This window comes from Scatophagus argus, chromosome 11 (assembly GCF_020382885.2).
Source record: "Scatophagus argus isolate fScaArg1 chromosome 11, fScaArg1.pri, whole genome shotgun sequence".
Taxonomy (NCBI): domain Eukaryota; kingdom Metazoa; phylum Chordata; class Actinopteri; family Scatophagidae; genus Scatophagus; species Scatophagus argus.
Window position 1 is genome coordinate 23346869 of NC_058503.1, and position 16411 is coordinate 23363279.

General features: G+C 45.3%; 1 protein-coding gene across 1 annotated transcript in view; it reads left to right on the forward strand.

Annotated features, from left to right (window-relative positions):
- The window catches only part of ttn.2 (titin, tandem duplicate 2), a 198402-nt gene that overhangs the window by 101497 nt on the left and 80494 nt on the right, over window positions 1-16411 (forward strand). The window contains exons 112-140 of the mRNA XM_046403600.1: window positions 497-639; window positions 3577-3700; window positions 4395-4661; window positions 4760-4857; window positions 4965-5133; window positions 5216-5485; window positions 5774-6040; window positions 6192-6470; window positions 6761-7169; window positions 7603-7727; window positions 7834-8100; window positions 8225-8494; window positions 8693-8992; window positions 9218-9520; window positions 10079-10266; window positions 10463-10577; window positions 11124-11411; window positions 11545-11696; window positions 11894-12041; window positions 12327-12626; window positions 12979-13266; window positions 13367-13663; window positions 13749-13935; window positions 14025-14140; window positions 14228-14527; window positions 14976-15275; window positions 15384-15489; window positions 15801-15997; window positions 16074-16379. Coding sequence (XP_046259556.1) covers window positions 497-639; window positions 3577-3700; window positions 4395-4661; window positions 4760-4857; window positions 4965-5133; window positions 5216-5485; window positions 5774-6040; window positions 6192-6470; window positions 6761-7169; window positions 7603-7727; window positions 7834-8100; window positions 8225-8494; window positions 8693-8992; window positions 9218-9520; window positions 10079-10266; window positions 10463-10577; window positions 11124-11411; window positions 11545-11696; window positions 11894-12041; window positions 12327-12626; window positions 12979-13266; window positions 13367-13663; window positions 13749-13935; window positions 14025-14140; window positions 14228-14527; window positions 14976-15275; window positions 15384-15489; window positions 15801-15997; window positions 16074-16379 — 6579 coding nt within the window. The remainder of the gene's footprint in view (window positions 1-496; window positions 640-3576; window positions 3701-4394; window positions 4662-4759; window positions 4858-4964; window positions 5134-5215; window positions 5486-5773; window positions 6041-6191; window positions 6471-6760; window positions 7170-7602; window positions 7728-7833; window positions 8101-8224; window positions 8495-8692; window positions 8993-9217; window positions 9521-10078; window positions 10267-10462; window positions 10578-11123; window positions 11412-11544; window positions 11697-11893; window positions 12042-12326; window positions 12627-12978; window positions 13267-13366; window positions 13664-13748; window positions 13936-14024; window positions 14141-14227; window positions 14528-14975; window positions 15276-15383; window positions 15490-15800; window positions 15998-16073; window positions 16380-16411) is intronic.

The window sequence follows — 16411 nt, forward strand, 5'->3', positions numbered from 1 at the left end:
GGCGCCTGAAACGTGATGTCGGCATTTTCTGTGGTGTAACGTTGGGTAACTGCTGCCAGGGGCTCCACATTCTCCTTTTCCAGGAAATTTGCAGGCTGGAGATTGACAGGAACAGATTGACTTCCCCTGATGGGTTTGGCAGAGATGGGCTCTCAGCCAATCAGGCCCTTCGGTTATTTTAGAAGCCACATGCCTTATCTAGAGCAGGTTTGCAGTGATTGGCAGGGGGGGGGGGGCACTACGGTGTCTCTCACTGGTTTCTGCTGGCCATATACATCTGACGGCAGGTCGTATGCTAATGAGCTCAGCCCCCCACTGCCAAGTTCCAGGGTGGCTGACTTCAGTTGTCCTGAGGGCTTTCAGCGGCCTGCCTTCAACTCAACCACACCATGAGGATTAGCGACTGAGGATTAGCCGTTTCTCTCTGGGGATTTTTTGGATCTATTGACCCGTTTCAGGAGGGGGGGACTAACCATGTCTTCTCCCCAATCCAAAGCCCGGGTGATCGGCCTGATGAGGCCTCTGAATGATGTCACCGTGACCGCTGGAGAGACCGCTACCTTCGAGTGCGAGCTGTCATACGAAGGCATCGCTGTCGAGTGGTTCCTGGGGGGTACAAAGCTGGAACCAAGCGACAGAGTAAGTCCCAACACCACTGACTGAGTCTTCATAATGTTTCTGTACTACAGACAGGCTCACTGACTGATTCACTTCCTGATTCGTCCCGGCACACAAAACCCGTTCATTCAAAGTCCTCACAGATGAGTCTGGGCCCCCTGTTGGTTCTGGTCCAGAGCCAGGGCCTGTGTTTTCCTTCACATGTGTACACAGTGTTCATTTTTCTTTGCACCACGTTGCTCCAGCTTCAGACTGTCTTCATATAAGGGCCTGCTGGTGGAGGTTCAGGATTCCAGCTGAGCATTCGATCCTGGTTTTGAGATAACACAAGCAGGGAGCCTTTTCTGCCCTGCAAGCGTTTCTACAAGGTTATTTTTAACAGCTGCAGGAGGTTGAGACGCAGGGCAGGTGGCAACAGGAGCTATTTGACTGCTTCGGTTTTAAAAACACATGACGGGCTGTAAATGTTGCTGCTCGCTTCAGAATCAGTGCTGCTTTCACGCTGAAATAAAGAGCTGAAAAGGGCTGCGTGTGAGTCCAGGCCTTGACATGATATCCAGTCGCAGGATTAGTTTGATTATCAGATGTAACCTGAGACCTCTGTGGTTTCCAGAGACACATGATCTCTCTGTGGGTTGTGCAAGTGTGATTTACTGCATGTTACATGTTCGACATGGGTGGAGATTGACACGGCACATCAGATCTCAAACTGAAGCCAGCAGTTGTTGTCTGTTTGTTGACCTGATTTGCTTGAATGGATATGAACAGGAATGAACTTGCTTATCAGTGACTGTAGGTTTGTTAGCTGTTCCCTGACATCTCAGGCTAAATGAGCGGTTTTGTTTGTTTAATGGATCCGCTTTACATTACAAAATAAAGCCACAGCTGCCCCAGCAGGGGCTGAGTTAAACTATGATTTGTGTTAATCAGCTTTCAGTTTAACTTGTCCTGAAATGATAAAAACAATTCTTTAGTCAACATAAATAGATGGTTTAATGTACTTGCAAACAAAAGGTAAACATCAGCATCTGAAAAACTGAAATAGTGGATGAAAATGAATCTCAGTAAACCTCCTCACCAGCCTTCAGTTTAATCTGGCATTTCAAACCACAGAAATGAAAAACAAGTTTAGAGGCTGCTGGAGTAAAGTATAAAACTTAAAAACAAGATTTAAAGTTTTGGGGGTTTTTTGCTTCAGGGAGGAGAACTTAGTGTGAAGTTTACGAGATGTAGTAACATTAAAATGATCAGTAAACAAACATCCAAGAGACCAATAAAACAGTAAAACTGCTCTGTGACCCGACAAACACACACAACAAACTCCTCCTGATTTCAGTTATTAAAGTAACATCTGAATGAATGAAAGTCATTAGATTAGAAAAGTACACAAACTCTGAGCAGCGTCAGAACTAATCTGAGATTTGAACTAAAATGTGAAGGAAGTTTTTTTATTTTAGCAGTTTATCATCATTTCTGCCTGCAGACCTGAGGAAACATACATTTACAACCTTTTTACGCTTCTGATTTTAATCTGCAAGTGTCAGAGTTCAATTTATATACTCAGTAGTGAAACTTCAAATTGTCTGTTAAACTGCTTAGCAACTGAGCTGCTCTGCTGTTTAAAGTAACTGACATCTGATTACAAGACACAAAACGACTTTATTGATCCCCTAAAATGAAACCAAGTGACATTACATTTATCATCATGTTTCCTTCATTTGTGGAGCTGATGTGTCTCCATTAAAGCATCCATATGTTGAAATTATTTTTAAAGACGTACAAAAATACAGAAATTGTGTAAGAAAAAGAAGAACGCACACCTATGATGATAAAATAAAGATAAAGGTAATCATGGTTCTTTGGTTATTCTGTGAAAAAATGAGAAACGGTAAAGATGAGAGCTTTTAATTTGAGAGCTGTGTGTTTAATGGTGTAGCTGTGGGCTCAGTGTGATGTGCGGTAAAATGCGTCCTAAGGCGTCAAAGGTCGTGTAGTTTAAATCGGGGGAAGGAAAGCAGCTGCCTGCATTTGTTTGAGCTGTCGGGGCTCAGCTGACCGAGTCCATGTGTGTTGGAGACTCTCTCAGTCCAGCTCCGTGTCTTCTAAACCTCACAGACAAGTTTGGGGTTTAGGAAGCCCACAATCTGACTGACTGACACCTGAATGCATGCTATAGACCTGACAGGTACACCTGTGGGAGGTCTCCCTCCAAATCACAGGCTCTGTGTCCTGATAGAGAGGCTGTGAAGGAATGATAAATCGCACACTGTGGACCTGACAGGTGTGGCTCAGGGAATTAAAAACAGTTTTCGTGACTCTTTACTTTGAACCTTTGACAAAAGTGGGTGATGTGGTGCTGTCAGAGACAGTTCAGGAGAAATTAACCCCCAAACAAACTGAATAACTGTGAAACCCTCAATTTGACTGACTCTGTTGAACCTAACAGGCGATGCTCAGGGCACAGGCGGTGGTTGAAATCCATCAGTGTTATCAGACGTTAAATCAGAGGTGACCATGAGCAGACCCTTAAACAAACATAGGAAGAGTGAACTCTGACCCTCTGAAAAAGTTAAGCAGTCCATAAATGGGGGACTGAATAGGTGAGGTAAAACCTTTTGAACCTCACAGGCAAAGTTCAGGGAAGGGAGAATCTTCTTGTTTTACTCTGTTCAACAGGTAGTGGCTGGAGGAAAGTAAAATCTTTGACATACGTACTTTGTTGAACCTGACATATTCTATTCAGTGAACCTGATAGCGTGAGTTAAGGGACAATCAAACCCTCTTCCTGACTAACTCTGTTAAACCAGACAGGCGGTGTTCAGGGAAATAAAACCTGCTCTCAGTTTGATTCTGTTGATCTTGTAGGTATTGTGCAGGGCAGGTAAAACCCTCCGTTGAAGCTACAGGTGTGTTCAGAGATGTAAACTCCCTGCTGACCGTCTCTTTTGAACCTGACAGGTGGTGTTGAAGGCAGAGGCTAAAGTCCACAGTCTTACTCTGCGGGACGTGCAGCTGGATGAAGCTGGACAAGTCAAACTCACCGCCAAAGACTTCCAGACTGAGGCAAACCTCATTGTCAGGGGTAAGACAACAACTGCTGATTCTGCTGGACTCTGATGACTCATGTATTGTGTGTCAGTACGCTGTGACATCACTGCTGGGTGCGGCTAAAGGTGCAACCGAGCACACTTCTCACCTGAGGAGAAACACACCTGGAACCTTCAACCAGAGAGGGCAGCAAAACGCTTCTCAGTCTGGTTTCAAGCTAATCTTAAAACAGCAGATTTCCAATGGAAGTTCTGCGTTGTGTTTCTCTCTTTGTTTGTTTCAGTATTTACTCCTTTTTGTCTCCCTCACATCAATTACCACATCACACTACAAGCTGACTTTATTGAAGCTTCAAGGTTTTGCCTTTGAGATATAAAAGAGATAATATTCAAACACTTTGAATATTTTTAGGAAGATTTTATTTCCTGCATCAGTTTTTATAGGTTTTTTTTGTAATCAAACTGAATTCTTATTAATTCAAATGTTTAATTTAAAAATTTAAAGAAAAATATCCCCACATTCTGTAATTAAGACTTTAGCTTGACTGTGACCACTGATATGTTTATGGCTGTGTAAATTATCTATGGACAGAAGGATTTTAAACAAGGATGTGCGCTGTTATCGCTACTCCAGAACAGATTTTATTTCCAAAGCTGAGGGAGGGAGGGTCAGATGAATGGAACCTGCCGACTGAAGCCATTGTCCTGCATGTTTTTGCATGTGTTCAGAGCCACCGGTTGAGTTCACGAAGCCTCTGGAGGACCAGACGGTGGAGGAGGAAGCCACTGCCACACTCGAGTGTGAAGTTTCCAGAGAGAACGCAGAGGTGCAATGGTTCAGGGACGGACAGGAGATCCGCAAGACCAAGAAGTACGAGATGATCGTCGACGGCCGCAAGAGAGCGCTGGTCATCCACGACTGCACTCCGGACGACTCAAGGACGTACACTTGTGACGCTAAAGACTTCAAAACCTCCTGCTTCCTCACTGTTGAACGTGAGTATCGAAAAGACACTGAAAAGTCACCGAAGGTCCCTTTCTAAGGGGAATGTGAATGAATCCAGCTGTTAACCCTTTGCTCTGTGTGTCTTCAGCTCCACATGTCGAGTTCACAAAGCCGCTCCATGATGTTGAGGTCAGAGAGAAGGAATCTGCCAGGTTTGAATGTGAAATCTCCCGAGAGGACATCAAAGTGAGCACAGCTGCTTCGTCTGGACAACATGTGAACAAAGCTGATGTTTAAAATTAATTTTCAGTTTTTAAGCTGTCTGAGATCTCCTTGTGCTTGCTGTGTTGCAGGTCCGCTGGTTTAAGGATGGAAGTGAAATTAGAAAGGGGAAGAAGTACGAAATTATCGCTCAAGGTCGCCAGCACATCCTCATCATCCACAAGTCGGTGTTTGACGATGAGGCTGAATACGAATGTGACGCTAAGACCTCCAAATCCTCCGGCATGCTCACCGTCGTCGGTAAGCATAAAAGCACAGCGATCACATGAGAATTTATAACATTACAGTTGTTTCAACGGTGTGTCCGTTTGTTTCACTGCAGAGGAGGAGGCGAGGTTCACCAAGAACCTGTCCAATGTGGAGGGAACGGAGACGGACAGCGTGAAGCTGATCTGCGAGGTCTCAAAACCAAGCGCTGATGTAACCTGGTACAAAGGGGACGAGGAGCTGCCAGAGGGCGGTCGCTACGACCAGATCGTGGACGGGAAGAGGAGAATCCTCCTCATCCAGGACCTGAAGATGTCCGACGCCGGAGAGTATAACTGCAGGCTGAGTCCCAGTGTCAAAACCTCCGCAAATCTCAAGATTAATGGTACACAATGAAACAAAAAAAAGGATTGATGTTGTTTAAGTCCAGATCATTTCTGCTGAGATTTAGGTTTAGATTTCTTTAGTTTCAGTGGTCATATTTTTGTGCAATAGCAAAGTAATTTATGGACAGATTCCTCTAATTGATGGGCCCCGTTTGCATTGTGCTGATACATTCACTGGCCATTGGATATCACTGTCCTGTCAGGTTAAAGCAGATTTTCCACTTGGTGAAGTCTGACCAGTACATGAAACCCACTCTCCTACTCTGGTGGTGCTTCCTGTGTTTTAGAACTGGCTGCTGAGTTCATCTCCAGGCCTCACAGTCAGGAGGTGGTGGAGGGCGAGAAGGCGGAGTTCACCTGCTCCGTCTCCAAGGAAACCTTTGAGGTCAAATGGCTTAAAGATGACAAGGAGCTGGAGGCTGGAGACAAATACCAGATGGTCAGTGATGGCAAGAGGCGAACTCTGGTCATCAAGAACTGCGAACTCAAAGATGAGGGCGGATACGTTGTGTTGATTGGAGCAACCAGAGCCAGCGCCGACCTCGCTGTGCTCGGTAAGCCCCGCCCATTTACTCTCATGTTGCATTAAGTAGTAAGAAAAAACACACATAACAAAATCATTTTCCAAACAAACCAAAAAATGAATTCCTCAAGATTGAGCGTTAGATTTGCTCATCACTGCACTTGATGGTTTGTTTCACGCAGAGAAACTGAAGATCATCACGCCGCTGAAGGACACAGAGGCCAACGAAGGGCAGGAAGTCGTCCTGAACTGCGAGGTGAACACAGAGGGAGCAAAAGCCAAGTGGCTGAAGAACGAGGAGACGTTGTTTGAGAGCAGCAAGTACCTGATGGTCCAGAGAGACAACGTCTTCTCCCTGAGGATCAGAGACGCCCAGAAGGGAGACGAAGCCAACTTCAGCATCAACCTGACCAATCAGAGAGGAGAGCAGGCCAAGAGCTCCTGCAACCTCACTGTCAAAGGTCAGCAATTCACTGCGACGAGTTTACTTCATGTTTACTTCTACAGTTGCTGCATTCATTTATGTAAAACCTCAACCAGCCTTTAACTGATGAATCTCCTGATGTCAAGGTTTCCTCCTAAGGTTTCTTTCCACTTCTTTCAGAGCTACATTGAAGTGATAACTCTAGATTATATCCAGTCGAAGTGACCACATTGTCTTTTGTTTCACTTGTCTCCTGCTTCTGCAACAATGAATGCAGTTTCTGCTTGAGCTGAACATGCCTCTGTTGTGATGTTTTGTTTTGTTCAGAGGAGAGTCTGAGGATCATCGTTCCTCTGGAGGACATTGACACTCAGGAGAAGAAGACCGTGAGCTTCTCCTGTAAGGTCAACAGGCCCGGCGCCACTCTGAAGTGGATGAAGGCCGGCGAGGAGATCACCTTCAGCAAACGCATCATTTACAGAGTAGACAAAGAAAAACACACGCTGACCATCAAAGACTGCATGCTGACAGATGAGGGCGAGTACACCGCTGTGGCCGGAGACAGCAAGTCCACCGCAGAGCTGATCATCAGCGAGGCGCCGACAGACTTCTCCCTGCACCTGAAGGACCAGACCATCACCGAGTTCGAGGACGCAGAGTTCACATGCAAGTTGACCAAAGAGAAAGCCGACGTGAAGTGGTACAGAAACGGACGTGAGATCAGAGAAGGACCGAGGTACGCCGCACTCACATTTATAAACGCTTACTGTTTGACTGAACCCTCAGAACCTTATTTTACAGGCTGCGAATGGGAGGATCGTACACGAACACACTGTTTTCTGCTAAAGTCACAACCGTTTTGTCCGTCACATGTTTCTGTATGGCAGTCAGAATTAAGTAACATTTGAATCTGTGTGGACTGTTGTTGTTGTTGTCGTTGCTTTGAGCCCGCTCTGTCAGTAAAGTCTGATCAGATCTAGACATCTTTTTGTAATTGGTTTGAAGTGGGAGGAACCAAGTTGGAAAAATGTATCTCTTTGCACCAGTCAAACTAATGTTAGTCTGCTATTTTAGTTAATGATGCGCTCCTAAAGGTGAGGTTTTCTTATTGGCTGAATGAACTCAGTTCTGATGCTCTCTATTGAATAACTTACTGTTTATTTTCCCAGATACACATTTGAAAAAGAAGGAAAGATTTGCACCTTGCGTATCAAGGAGTGCAGACCTGATGACGAGTGTGAATACGCCTGTGGTGTGGACGAAAAGAGGTCCAGAGCCAGGCTCTTTGTTGAAGGTAAAGTTCCTCAGAATTTAGTATGAGTATGAACTATTTGTTCAGTGTAAACATTTGTTTCAGTTTGAATGAGTTCCTAATCTCTTCCTCCCTCTGCATCCTGCAGAGATTCCAGTGGAGATTGTCAGACCACCACAGGATGTGTTCGAAGCTCCAGGCTCAGACGTCGTATTTGAGGCGGAGCTGAACAAGGACAGAGTGGAGGTGAAGTGGCTGAGGAACAATATGCCAGTTGTCCAAGGAGACAAACACCAGATGATGAGTGAGGGTAAAGTCCACAGACTGCAGGTCTGTGAGATCAGACCTCGAGATCAGGGAGAGTACAGAATCATTGCCAAAGACAAAGATGCCAAGGCCAAGCTGGAGCTGGCAGGTAAGAATTGAAAAAGTTCTTTTTGTTAAATACTCTTCATTTATATCAGTTTAGCAAATACGTCATACTGAATCATGTTAGAATAATGGTAGTCTCACTAACTTGTTCTCTCCTCCTCCTCCAGCTGTTCCTCAGATAAAGACCACAGACCAAAACTATGTCACAGATGCCAGGAAGCCCATCGTCATGGCCGTCCCCTACAGCGCCTACCCGCAGGCTGAGGCCGACTGGCTGTACAACAACCTGAGTCTGTCCAAAGAAAACATCTACACATCCGCCGATCGCACAGAGTACCGGCTGAAGGACCCCATGAAGTCTGACGAGGGCCGCTACAAGATCATCATCAAGAACAAACATGGAGAAGGAGAAGCCTTCATCAACCTGGAAGTCATCGGTGAGTTCTCTGAACTGTCGACTACATGTTACATAGGCTTAATGAATCTCTGCGAAAAGACAGACCAAAACTAGGACAACCGCTGGATGTTTTCTACAACGAGAAGTCATGTTTAAGATTTGTGTATTTTGTGTGTGAATACTATAAAGACCAAATGAAAAAAATGGAAATCTGATAAATAATTTTTTCTTTCCATAGATGTCCCAGGACCCGTGAAGAACCTACAGGTGGTCGACACCGCCGATGGCGAGGTCAGCCTGGCATGGGAGGAGCCTGAGAGCGATGGCGGCGCCAAGGTCATTGGCTATGTGGTGGAGAGACGCGACGTGAAGCGTAAGACATGGACGCTGGCCACAGACAACGCTGAGAGTCCCGAGTACACAGTGACCGGCCTACACAGGGACTCCATGTACCTGTTCAGAGTCTGTGCCAGAAACCGGGTCGGCAGCGGACCCAACGTAGAGACCGATGAACCTGTACAGGCCAGGAACAAGTTTGGTAAGAAATACAGTTTAATTTACAGTTTAGTTTACAATTTAAATTAAGTTAGCAGTGAAGAAGTGTTCAAGGATTAGTTTTGATAAGTTCATGAGATAAAATCATTAGCTAATTATAATAATAACACATGTAATATTCAGTTAGGGGAACAAATTCAAATCATGTCCATCAGTAATGCCCCTCTGCCTTCTTTTGTTGATTACATAAATTACGACTGTCTTTCAGATGTTCCTGATGCTCCTCTGAACGTGATTGTGGGAAATGTCACCAAGTTTGGCTGCACCGTCTCCTGGGAGCCTCCCGAGTCGGACGGAGGTTCTCCCATCACCTCTTACATCATTGAGCTGCGTGACAGAACGTCGGTGAAGTGGTCGCCGGTCCGGGTGACCAAAGCCGATGAGCTCAGCGCCATTATTAACGACGTCATCGAGAACAAAGAGTACATCTTCAGAGTCAAAGCTGAGAACAAAGCCGGTGTTGGCAAGCCCAGCGCTGCCTCTCAGCCCGTCAAGATTATGGATCCCATTGGTAAGTTTGACTGGCGGAGAGAAGATTAATCACAATTGATAGTTCAGTAAGAAATTTTAATAGAAATTTAATCCAAACCTTTTTCTTCCAGTTGACGAATACACAATTAATGAAATTATGGATGTTGTTTTTTAACAATGTTTAAATAAATGAAGTGTAAATGAAGCATGTTTTTTTTTAATGAAATTATTAATTCTGTTAGTTTAGTTAATGTTCTTGTTCGGTCACTCGCTTGTTATATTGCATTCTAAACACTTCCTGTACTGTCAACCGAGACTCAGATGTTGTCATATGTTGCATTAGCTTCAGCTCAACTTTATTGTCCCAGAGGGGAGATTTGTCTTGCAGCAATAAACAGTCATAGATTTAAACATGAGATATAGCATGTAATAAAATACATGAAAACCTGCCACACAAGCTGACATAAATCAGTCGAACATGGACTGTGTCCAACCATCCTCATCCAATAGTCGTATCAGTGGTTAAAGTAGTATTGCCATCATCCCTACTAACGTCTGTGTCTCCTCCAGTAATATTTGTATTTTGTGTCCCCTTCAGAGCCTCCCAGTCCCCCTCTGAACCTGGTCTGGCAGGACCAGAATAAGAGCTCAGTGCAGCTCACCTGGGAGACTCCTCTGAGGAACGGAGGCAGCATGATCACCGGATACATCATCGAACGCTGCGAGGACGGCACCAACAAGTGGCTCCGCTGCAATGCCCGTCTCTGCCCGGACCTGTTCTACAAGGCACGCATTTCAGTTCAAATAAATCCTGATTCTGAGTTAGTGCATCAGACTACATTAAACAGGCTAAGTGAAAGAATGATGTGTGATGACTGATTATTCGAAATATTTTCCTGCAACCGCTGTCAGATTAGTTTTCTGAAAATTTACTTCAAATTTTGCTTCATGTTAATGCATCAAATGTAACGTTTTACTGCAGGTATCTGGTTTGAAATATGGAACAAAGTACAACTACAGAGTGTTTGCTGAAAACGCTGCCGGAGTCTCTGACCCGTCAAACATCATCGGGCCTCTGTTGGCTGACGACCCACACGGTGAGGCTTCTTTAATGTGTTTCATTCATGTTTTTTTATGGCTTTAAAGTGACAATAAGACTCCTCCAGCTGCCTCACAGTAAAAGCTTTTCACTGTCTAAACAGGCACGTTGAAAGAAAGCAGCTTGTCAAAGAAAGAAAATGACACACCCAAAATGAAATGATATTGAATGTGTCAAACATCACATGTCATGATCCACCTGCTGTTCATTTGCACTGTTTACCTCACCTACTTGCACTATACTTCCACCCTGCACTACCTCACTTTTGGACTACCTCCAGAAACATATTTATTTTACTTATTTTATTTTATTTTGTTTTACCTTATTCTATTTTGTTTTATTTTATTCTACCGTTATATGTTACTCGTTACGTTCTATGCATGCACCAATCACCAAGACAAATTCCTAGTAATGTGAAACCTCTTCACTTACAATGGCAATAAGACGATTCTGATTCTGATTCTGATTCTGATTCTGGATCAGTTTCCATAGGAATTGAAATTGTTGTTTCAGTTCCCATCAAGTCTCTATTTAATCTCCCTAGTTGGTCCAACCTTCGACCTGAGTGGTTTCAAAGACGGCCTGGAGGTGATTGTCCCTCAGCCTCTCACCATCAGAGTCCCCATCACCGGATACCCGATCCCCGTAGCCAAGTGGACCTTTGGAGAGAAGGAGCTGACCACTGCTGACGAACGGGTCACCATGACAACCAGGTCCACATTCACAGAACTGATCGTCACGCCGAGCGTCCGTCCAGACAAGGGCATCTACACTCTGCAGCTGGAGAACGATGTCACATCTGTCTCAGGGGAGATTGAAGTCAATGTCATCGGTATTGAATGAAAAACTGTTTTCTGCAGTTGATCTGAAGCAGTTTCAGATTAGAAACACACAAATTAAGGAACTGTAATTACAATAAAGAACCTTTCCTGGTTCTAAAATTTCATTGTATTTGTGTCCTCCAGCGGCACCCAGCGCACCAAAGGACTTCAAGGTTGTGGAGGTGACCCGGCAGCACGTGCACCTGAGCTGGGAGGCTCCGGAGCACGATGGAGGAAGCCCCCTGACTGGCTACCAGGTGGAGAAACGTGATGTGTCCCGTAAGACCTGGGTCAAGGTATGCCATCGTCATCTGCGTTACACATTATATACTTAGCCAACCAAAGATTACAACTGTTGTCATAATAATGACTTTCACATGCGTCTCAAGTGTAAAAATGATCTTCCCCAAGGTCTGTATGCAAGCCTCTGACCAAGTGAACGTCCTACATTATACCACCTGAGAGTGTAATCTCACGTCCTTCTTTCTCTCAGGTTGCCACAGGTGTCCAGGATCAGGAGTTTACTGTCACTGACGTGGTTGAAGGGAAGGAGTATCTGTTCAGAGTCACTGCCTGCAACAAGTGTGGACCAGGAGAGCCGGCGTACATCGACGAGCCTGTCAACGTCTCCTCTCCTGCCAGTGAGTCGGACATTAAAGACATTAAAATTACCATTTCATTCACATTTGTAATGTTTTGTCAATTATGGCAGCGTTATTTCTTTTTTGTTCCTGTTATTATCACTAATATTTGTTCTCTAAATTCTAAAAATGAAAACAACAATAATAAATACTGGTTATTCTCATAATTAAATAATTATAATTATTATAAACCCCACCAGTGTCCAATCATATCTTAGCAATTGTATCTAGAAAGTCTTGTAAGTCTTGGAGTTTTCTAACCTCTTGTATCTTGTTTCCCTTCAGCCATCCCCGACCCTCCAGAGAACCTGAGGTGGAGAGACAAGTCTGCCAGTGGCATCTTCCTGACCTGGGAGCCACCAAAATATGACGGCGGCTCCAACATCCGAGGCTACAACGTGGACCGCTGCCAGAGAGGAGCTGATAAATGGGAGCCCTGCGGGGATATGGTGCCTGAGCTGAAGTTCCAGGTGACAGGTCTGATCGAGGGCCAGTGGTACTCCTACAGAGTTCGAGCCCTGAACCGACTTGGGGCCAGCCAGCCCTGCAAGGCCACTGATGAGATCCAGGCAGTCGATCCCAAAGGTGCCCAGATATCACTCTTTTTTACCTTGATCCTCTCATGTACAAACAGTACAATAGAGTGAGGTTTAATCAGGATTATTAAGAACATCATAAAACACAAAAACAAACTTGATTACCACTAAAGAACACCAAGGGGGTTCTACAAAACACACTGTGGGCTACACATAGTGACACATTGTGATATGCCGGTAAATTAACATTAATGTTATTTAAATGTATTTATGTGTTTGTTGTAATTAACAAGTGCCCTGCTAAGGGACAAATAATACTTCAACACTTTAGCAAACTTCCTGTTAATATTTTACTAAAATTCACACTTCTGACTGACCCCTTGTCCTTATTGTCCATGCAGAACCTCCAGAGATCCAGCTGGATGCCAAGCTTCTGGCCGGTCTGACCGCCAAGGCCGGGAGCAAGATTGAACTCCCTGCTGAGGTGACAGGTAAGCCCGAACCTCGGGTGAAATGGACTAAGGCTGACCTGGTGCTCAAACCAGATGACAGGGTGTCCATTGACACCAAGCCAGGACATTCAACCGTCACCATTGCCAAGACCAAGAGAGACGACAGCTCCACCTACATCATTGAGGCCACCAACAGCAGCGGCCGTGCCACTGCCACCGTCGATGTCAACATCCTCGGTAAGACCAGCTGACAGTGGACAAAAGGAATGAAAAGGTTTTCGTATTGACTTTCTCGTTAGCTGGTTAATTAAATTTCAAATATACCTTCCTCACGCAGATAAGCCTGGTCCTCCGGCTGCCTTCGACATCTCTGAGATCACCAATGAGTCCTGCTTCTTGGCCTGGAACCCTCCACGAGACGATGGTGGTGCCAAAGTCACCAACTACATTGTGGAACGCAGAGCTGCTGACAGTGAGATCTGGCACCGTCTGTCCTCCACCATTAAACAGACCACATACAAAGCTGTAGGCCTGGTTAAGTTCAAGGAATACATCTTCAGAGTCTTCGCTGAGAACCAGTTTGGTGTTGGCCCACCGGCCGAACACCCATCCATCATTGCCAGATACTCTTTCGGTAGGTCCCCTGACCATAGCACTTTTTTGTTTTCTTTGGGCCTACACTGCCTACACTAATCTCATGCCTCCTGACTTATATCCAGACACTCCTGGAGCTCCTTACAAGCTTGAGGCTTCAGACATTGCAAAGGACTCCGTGACTCTGTCCTGGTATGAGCCTGATGAGGACGGTGGAAGCCCCATCACTGGATACTGGGTGGAGAGATACGAACCTGACCACGACAAATGGATCAGATGCAACAAGTTGCCCATCAAAGACACCAACTACAGGTGAGTGAGCTCCACTGTCTGGTGTCTGAAACGAATTTTACACTATGCTTCTTTGTTGGATTTCAATGTGTGGATGTTTTCCTCTGCAGAGTCAAAGGTCTTCCCACCAGGAAGAAGTACAAGTTCAGGGTCCTGGCTGAGAATCTGGCTGGAACTGGAAAACCCAGCAAGGAGACAGACCCGATCCTTGTCAAAGATCCAATTGGTACAAAAGCGTCTACCCACTCACTAAAGTTGTGTGTAAGCATCAAAAATCCTCCCAGTTAAAAACATCATGGTCTTTCTCTTCCAGATCCTCCTTGGCCTCCTGGCAAACCCACTGTGAAGGATGTGGCTAAGACTTCCTGCTTCCTGATGTGGACCAAACCAGAGCATGACGGTGGAGCAAAGATCGACGGCTACATCATTGAGATGTTGAAGAGCGGTACCGTGGACTGGATCCGCGTGGCAGAGAACATCAGCATCCTGGAACACTTCCTGAAGGGCTTGATGGAGAAGCAAGAGTACTCATTCAGGGTGCGAGCTGTTAATGTGGCAGGAGAGAGTGAACCCAGCGAGCCGAGTGACCCAGTGCTCTGCAAAGAGAGACTCAGTAAGTAGACACAACATGCTAAAACGGGGAAGGGGTTAAAAGGGGGGATGAGAGAGCAGAAGAATGCGGAAAATAGTCGAATAAATTGCCAACGTTTCAACTTAGTCTTCCCCAGGGTATAGAGGGGCAAAACACGCCACCAAACGTTAAACTGAGGATAGGACACAGGTATGCTCTGTCATGCAGACTCCTCAACTGTATTATCATATTGCAGGAGGAACTAATTTACCTGATGCAATAAGTTACCCGATTCCAGTCATTTAAGAGTCACATTAAAAATGTGTTAGTATAAAAAGGCATAATGCATTTCATACAAAGCATCAAAAACAAATTTGTCCAGACATGACTTAACTACTTTTTCACGATACAAGCACATCTAGAAAAATACTCTTAAAGACAGAGAGGGAAGAGAGCCTACATAAACAAATCTTTGTCTTCATCTCCTCAGACCCACCTTCAGCTCCTCGCTGGTTGGATGTCATCAACATCAGCAGGAACAGCGCCGACTTGAAGTGGACGGCTCCTGAGCGAGACGGGGGCTCACCAATCACCAATTACGTGGTGGAAAAGCGTGATGTGAGGCGTAAAGGCTGGCAGACCGTCGACACCACTGTCAAGGAGCTGAAGTACACCGTGACGCCGCTCAACGAAGGTTCGCTCTATGTGTTCCGTGTTGCCGCCGAGAACGCTGTGGGCGTTGGGCCTTTCTGTGAGCTGCCGGACTCTGTGCTGGCCAAAGACACTTTCAGTAAGTGGGAGAATCATTTCTACATAAATTATGTTATTTAGGAGGGTGAAGAAAATCCCCATAGTTCGCTATGTTGATGTAGGATAATGAGATTTTTTTTCATTACAGCCACTCCTGGGCCACCGTATGCCCTCGCTGTCAATGCTGTGACCAAAAGATACGTGGACCTGCAGTGGGAGGCACCTAAAAACGACGGTGGCAGACCCATCCTCAGGTAGCTTTGTTATTTCATCCAAATGTTTATTATTACCAATAAGAAACCTGTGGTCATGTGTACGGGGATAATTTCCCCCAGTTTCCCCTAGCTTTTTTACTTGCTGCTAACAGTATTTTAAACAAATGTCATTATAAAGATGAAATAAAAAGTCCTCTGGACCGTGTGTCTGATTCTAGTCCTGACATTTATATATCCTGAAAATGATGTGTACTTTCTAAAATTGCTGCAGGTTTATCTCCTCAGTGTTGAAAGCCAGTGATGTTTGTCAGTTTGAAGTGTGTTTACCTTTTGGTAACTGTGCTCTTCAGGTACTCTATTGAAAAGAAGGAGAAGCTTGGAACTCGTTGGGTGAAATGCGGGAAGACGTCAGGCCCAGACTGTAAGTACAGAGTGACAGACGTCATTGAGGGAACAGAAGTTCAGTTCCAGGTCAGCGCTGAGAATGAAGCCGGCGTTGGTCATCCGAGTGAACCCACCGAGATCCTCACCATCGAGGACCCAACAGGTTAGGCCACTAATAAGGTCATTTAAAAAAATTAAGAATGTGGAAAAAAAATCTAAATTCATCTGTCCTGTTGCAGGCGTTCCATCACCTCCCATTGAGCTGCACGTGACTGGAGCCAGTCGGGACTTCCTGTCCATCGCCTGGAAGCCTCCACAGAGGGATGGTGGCTGCCCCATCACTGGCTACCACATTGAGATGTGTGAGGCCGGGACAGAGAAATGGATGAGGGTCAACTCTCGTCCAGTGAAGGAGCTGAAGTATCGTGTGGAGGAAGGTGTGGTCCCTGAGAAGGAGTACATCCTGAGAGTGAGGGCCATCAATGCTGTTGGAGTCAGCGAGCCCTCTGATATCTCTGAGAACGTCTTCGCCAACGAATCTGACTGTGAGAACATCTACTGGACTTCACAATCTCTT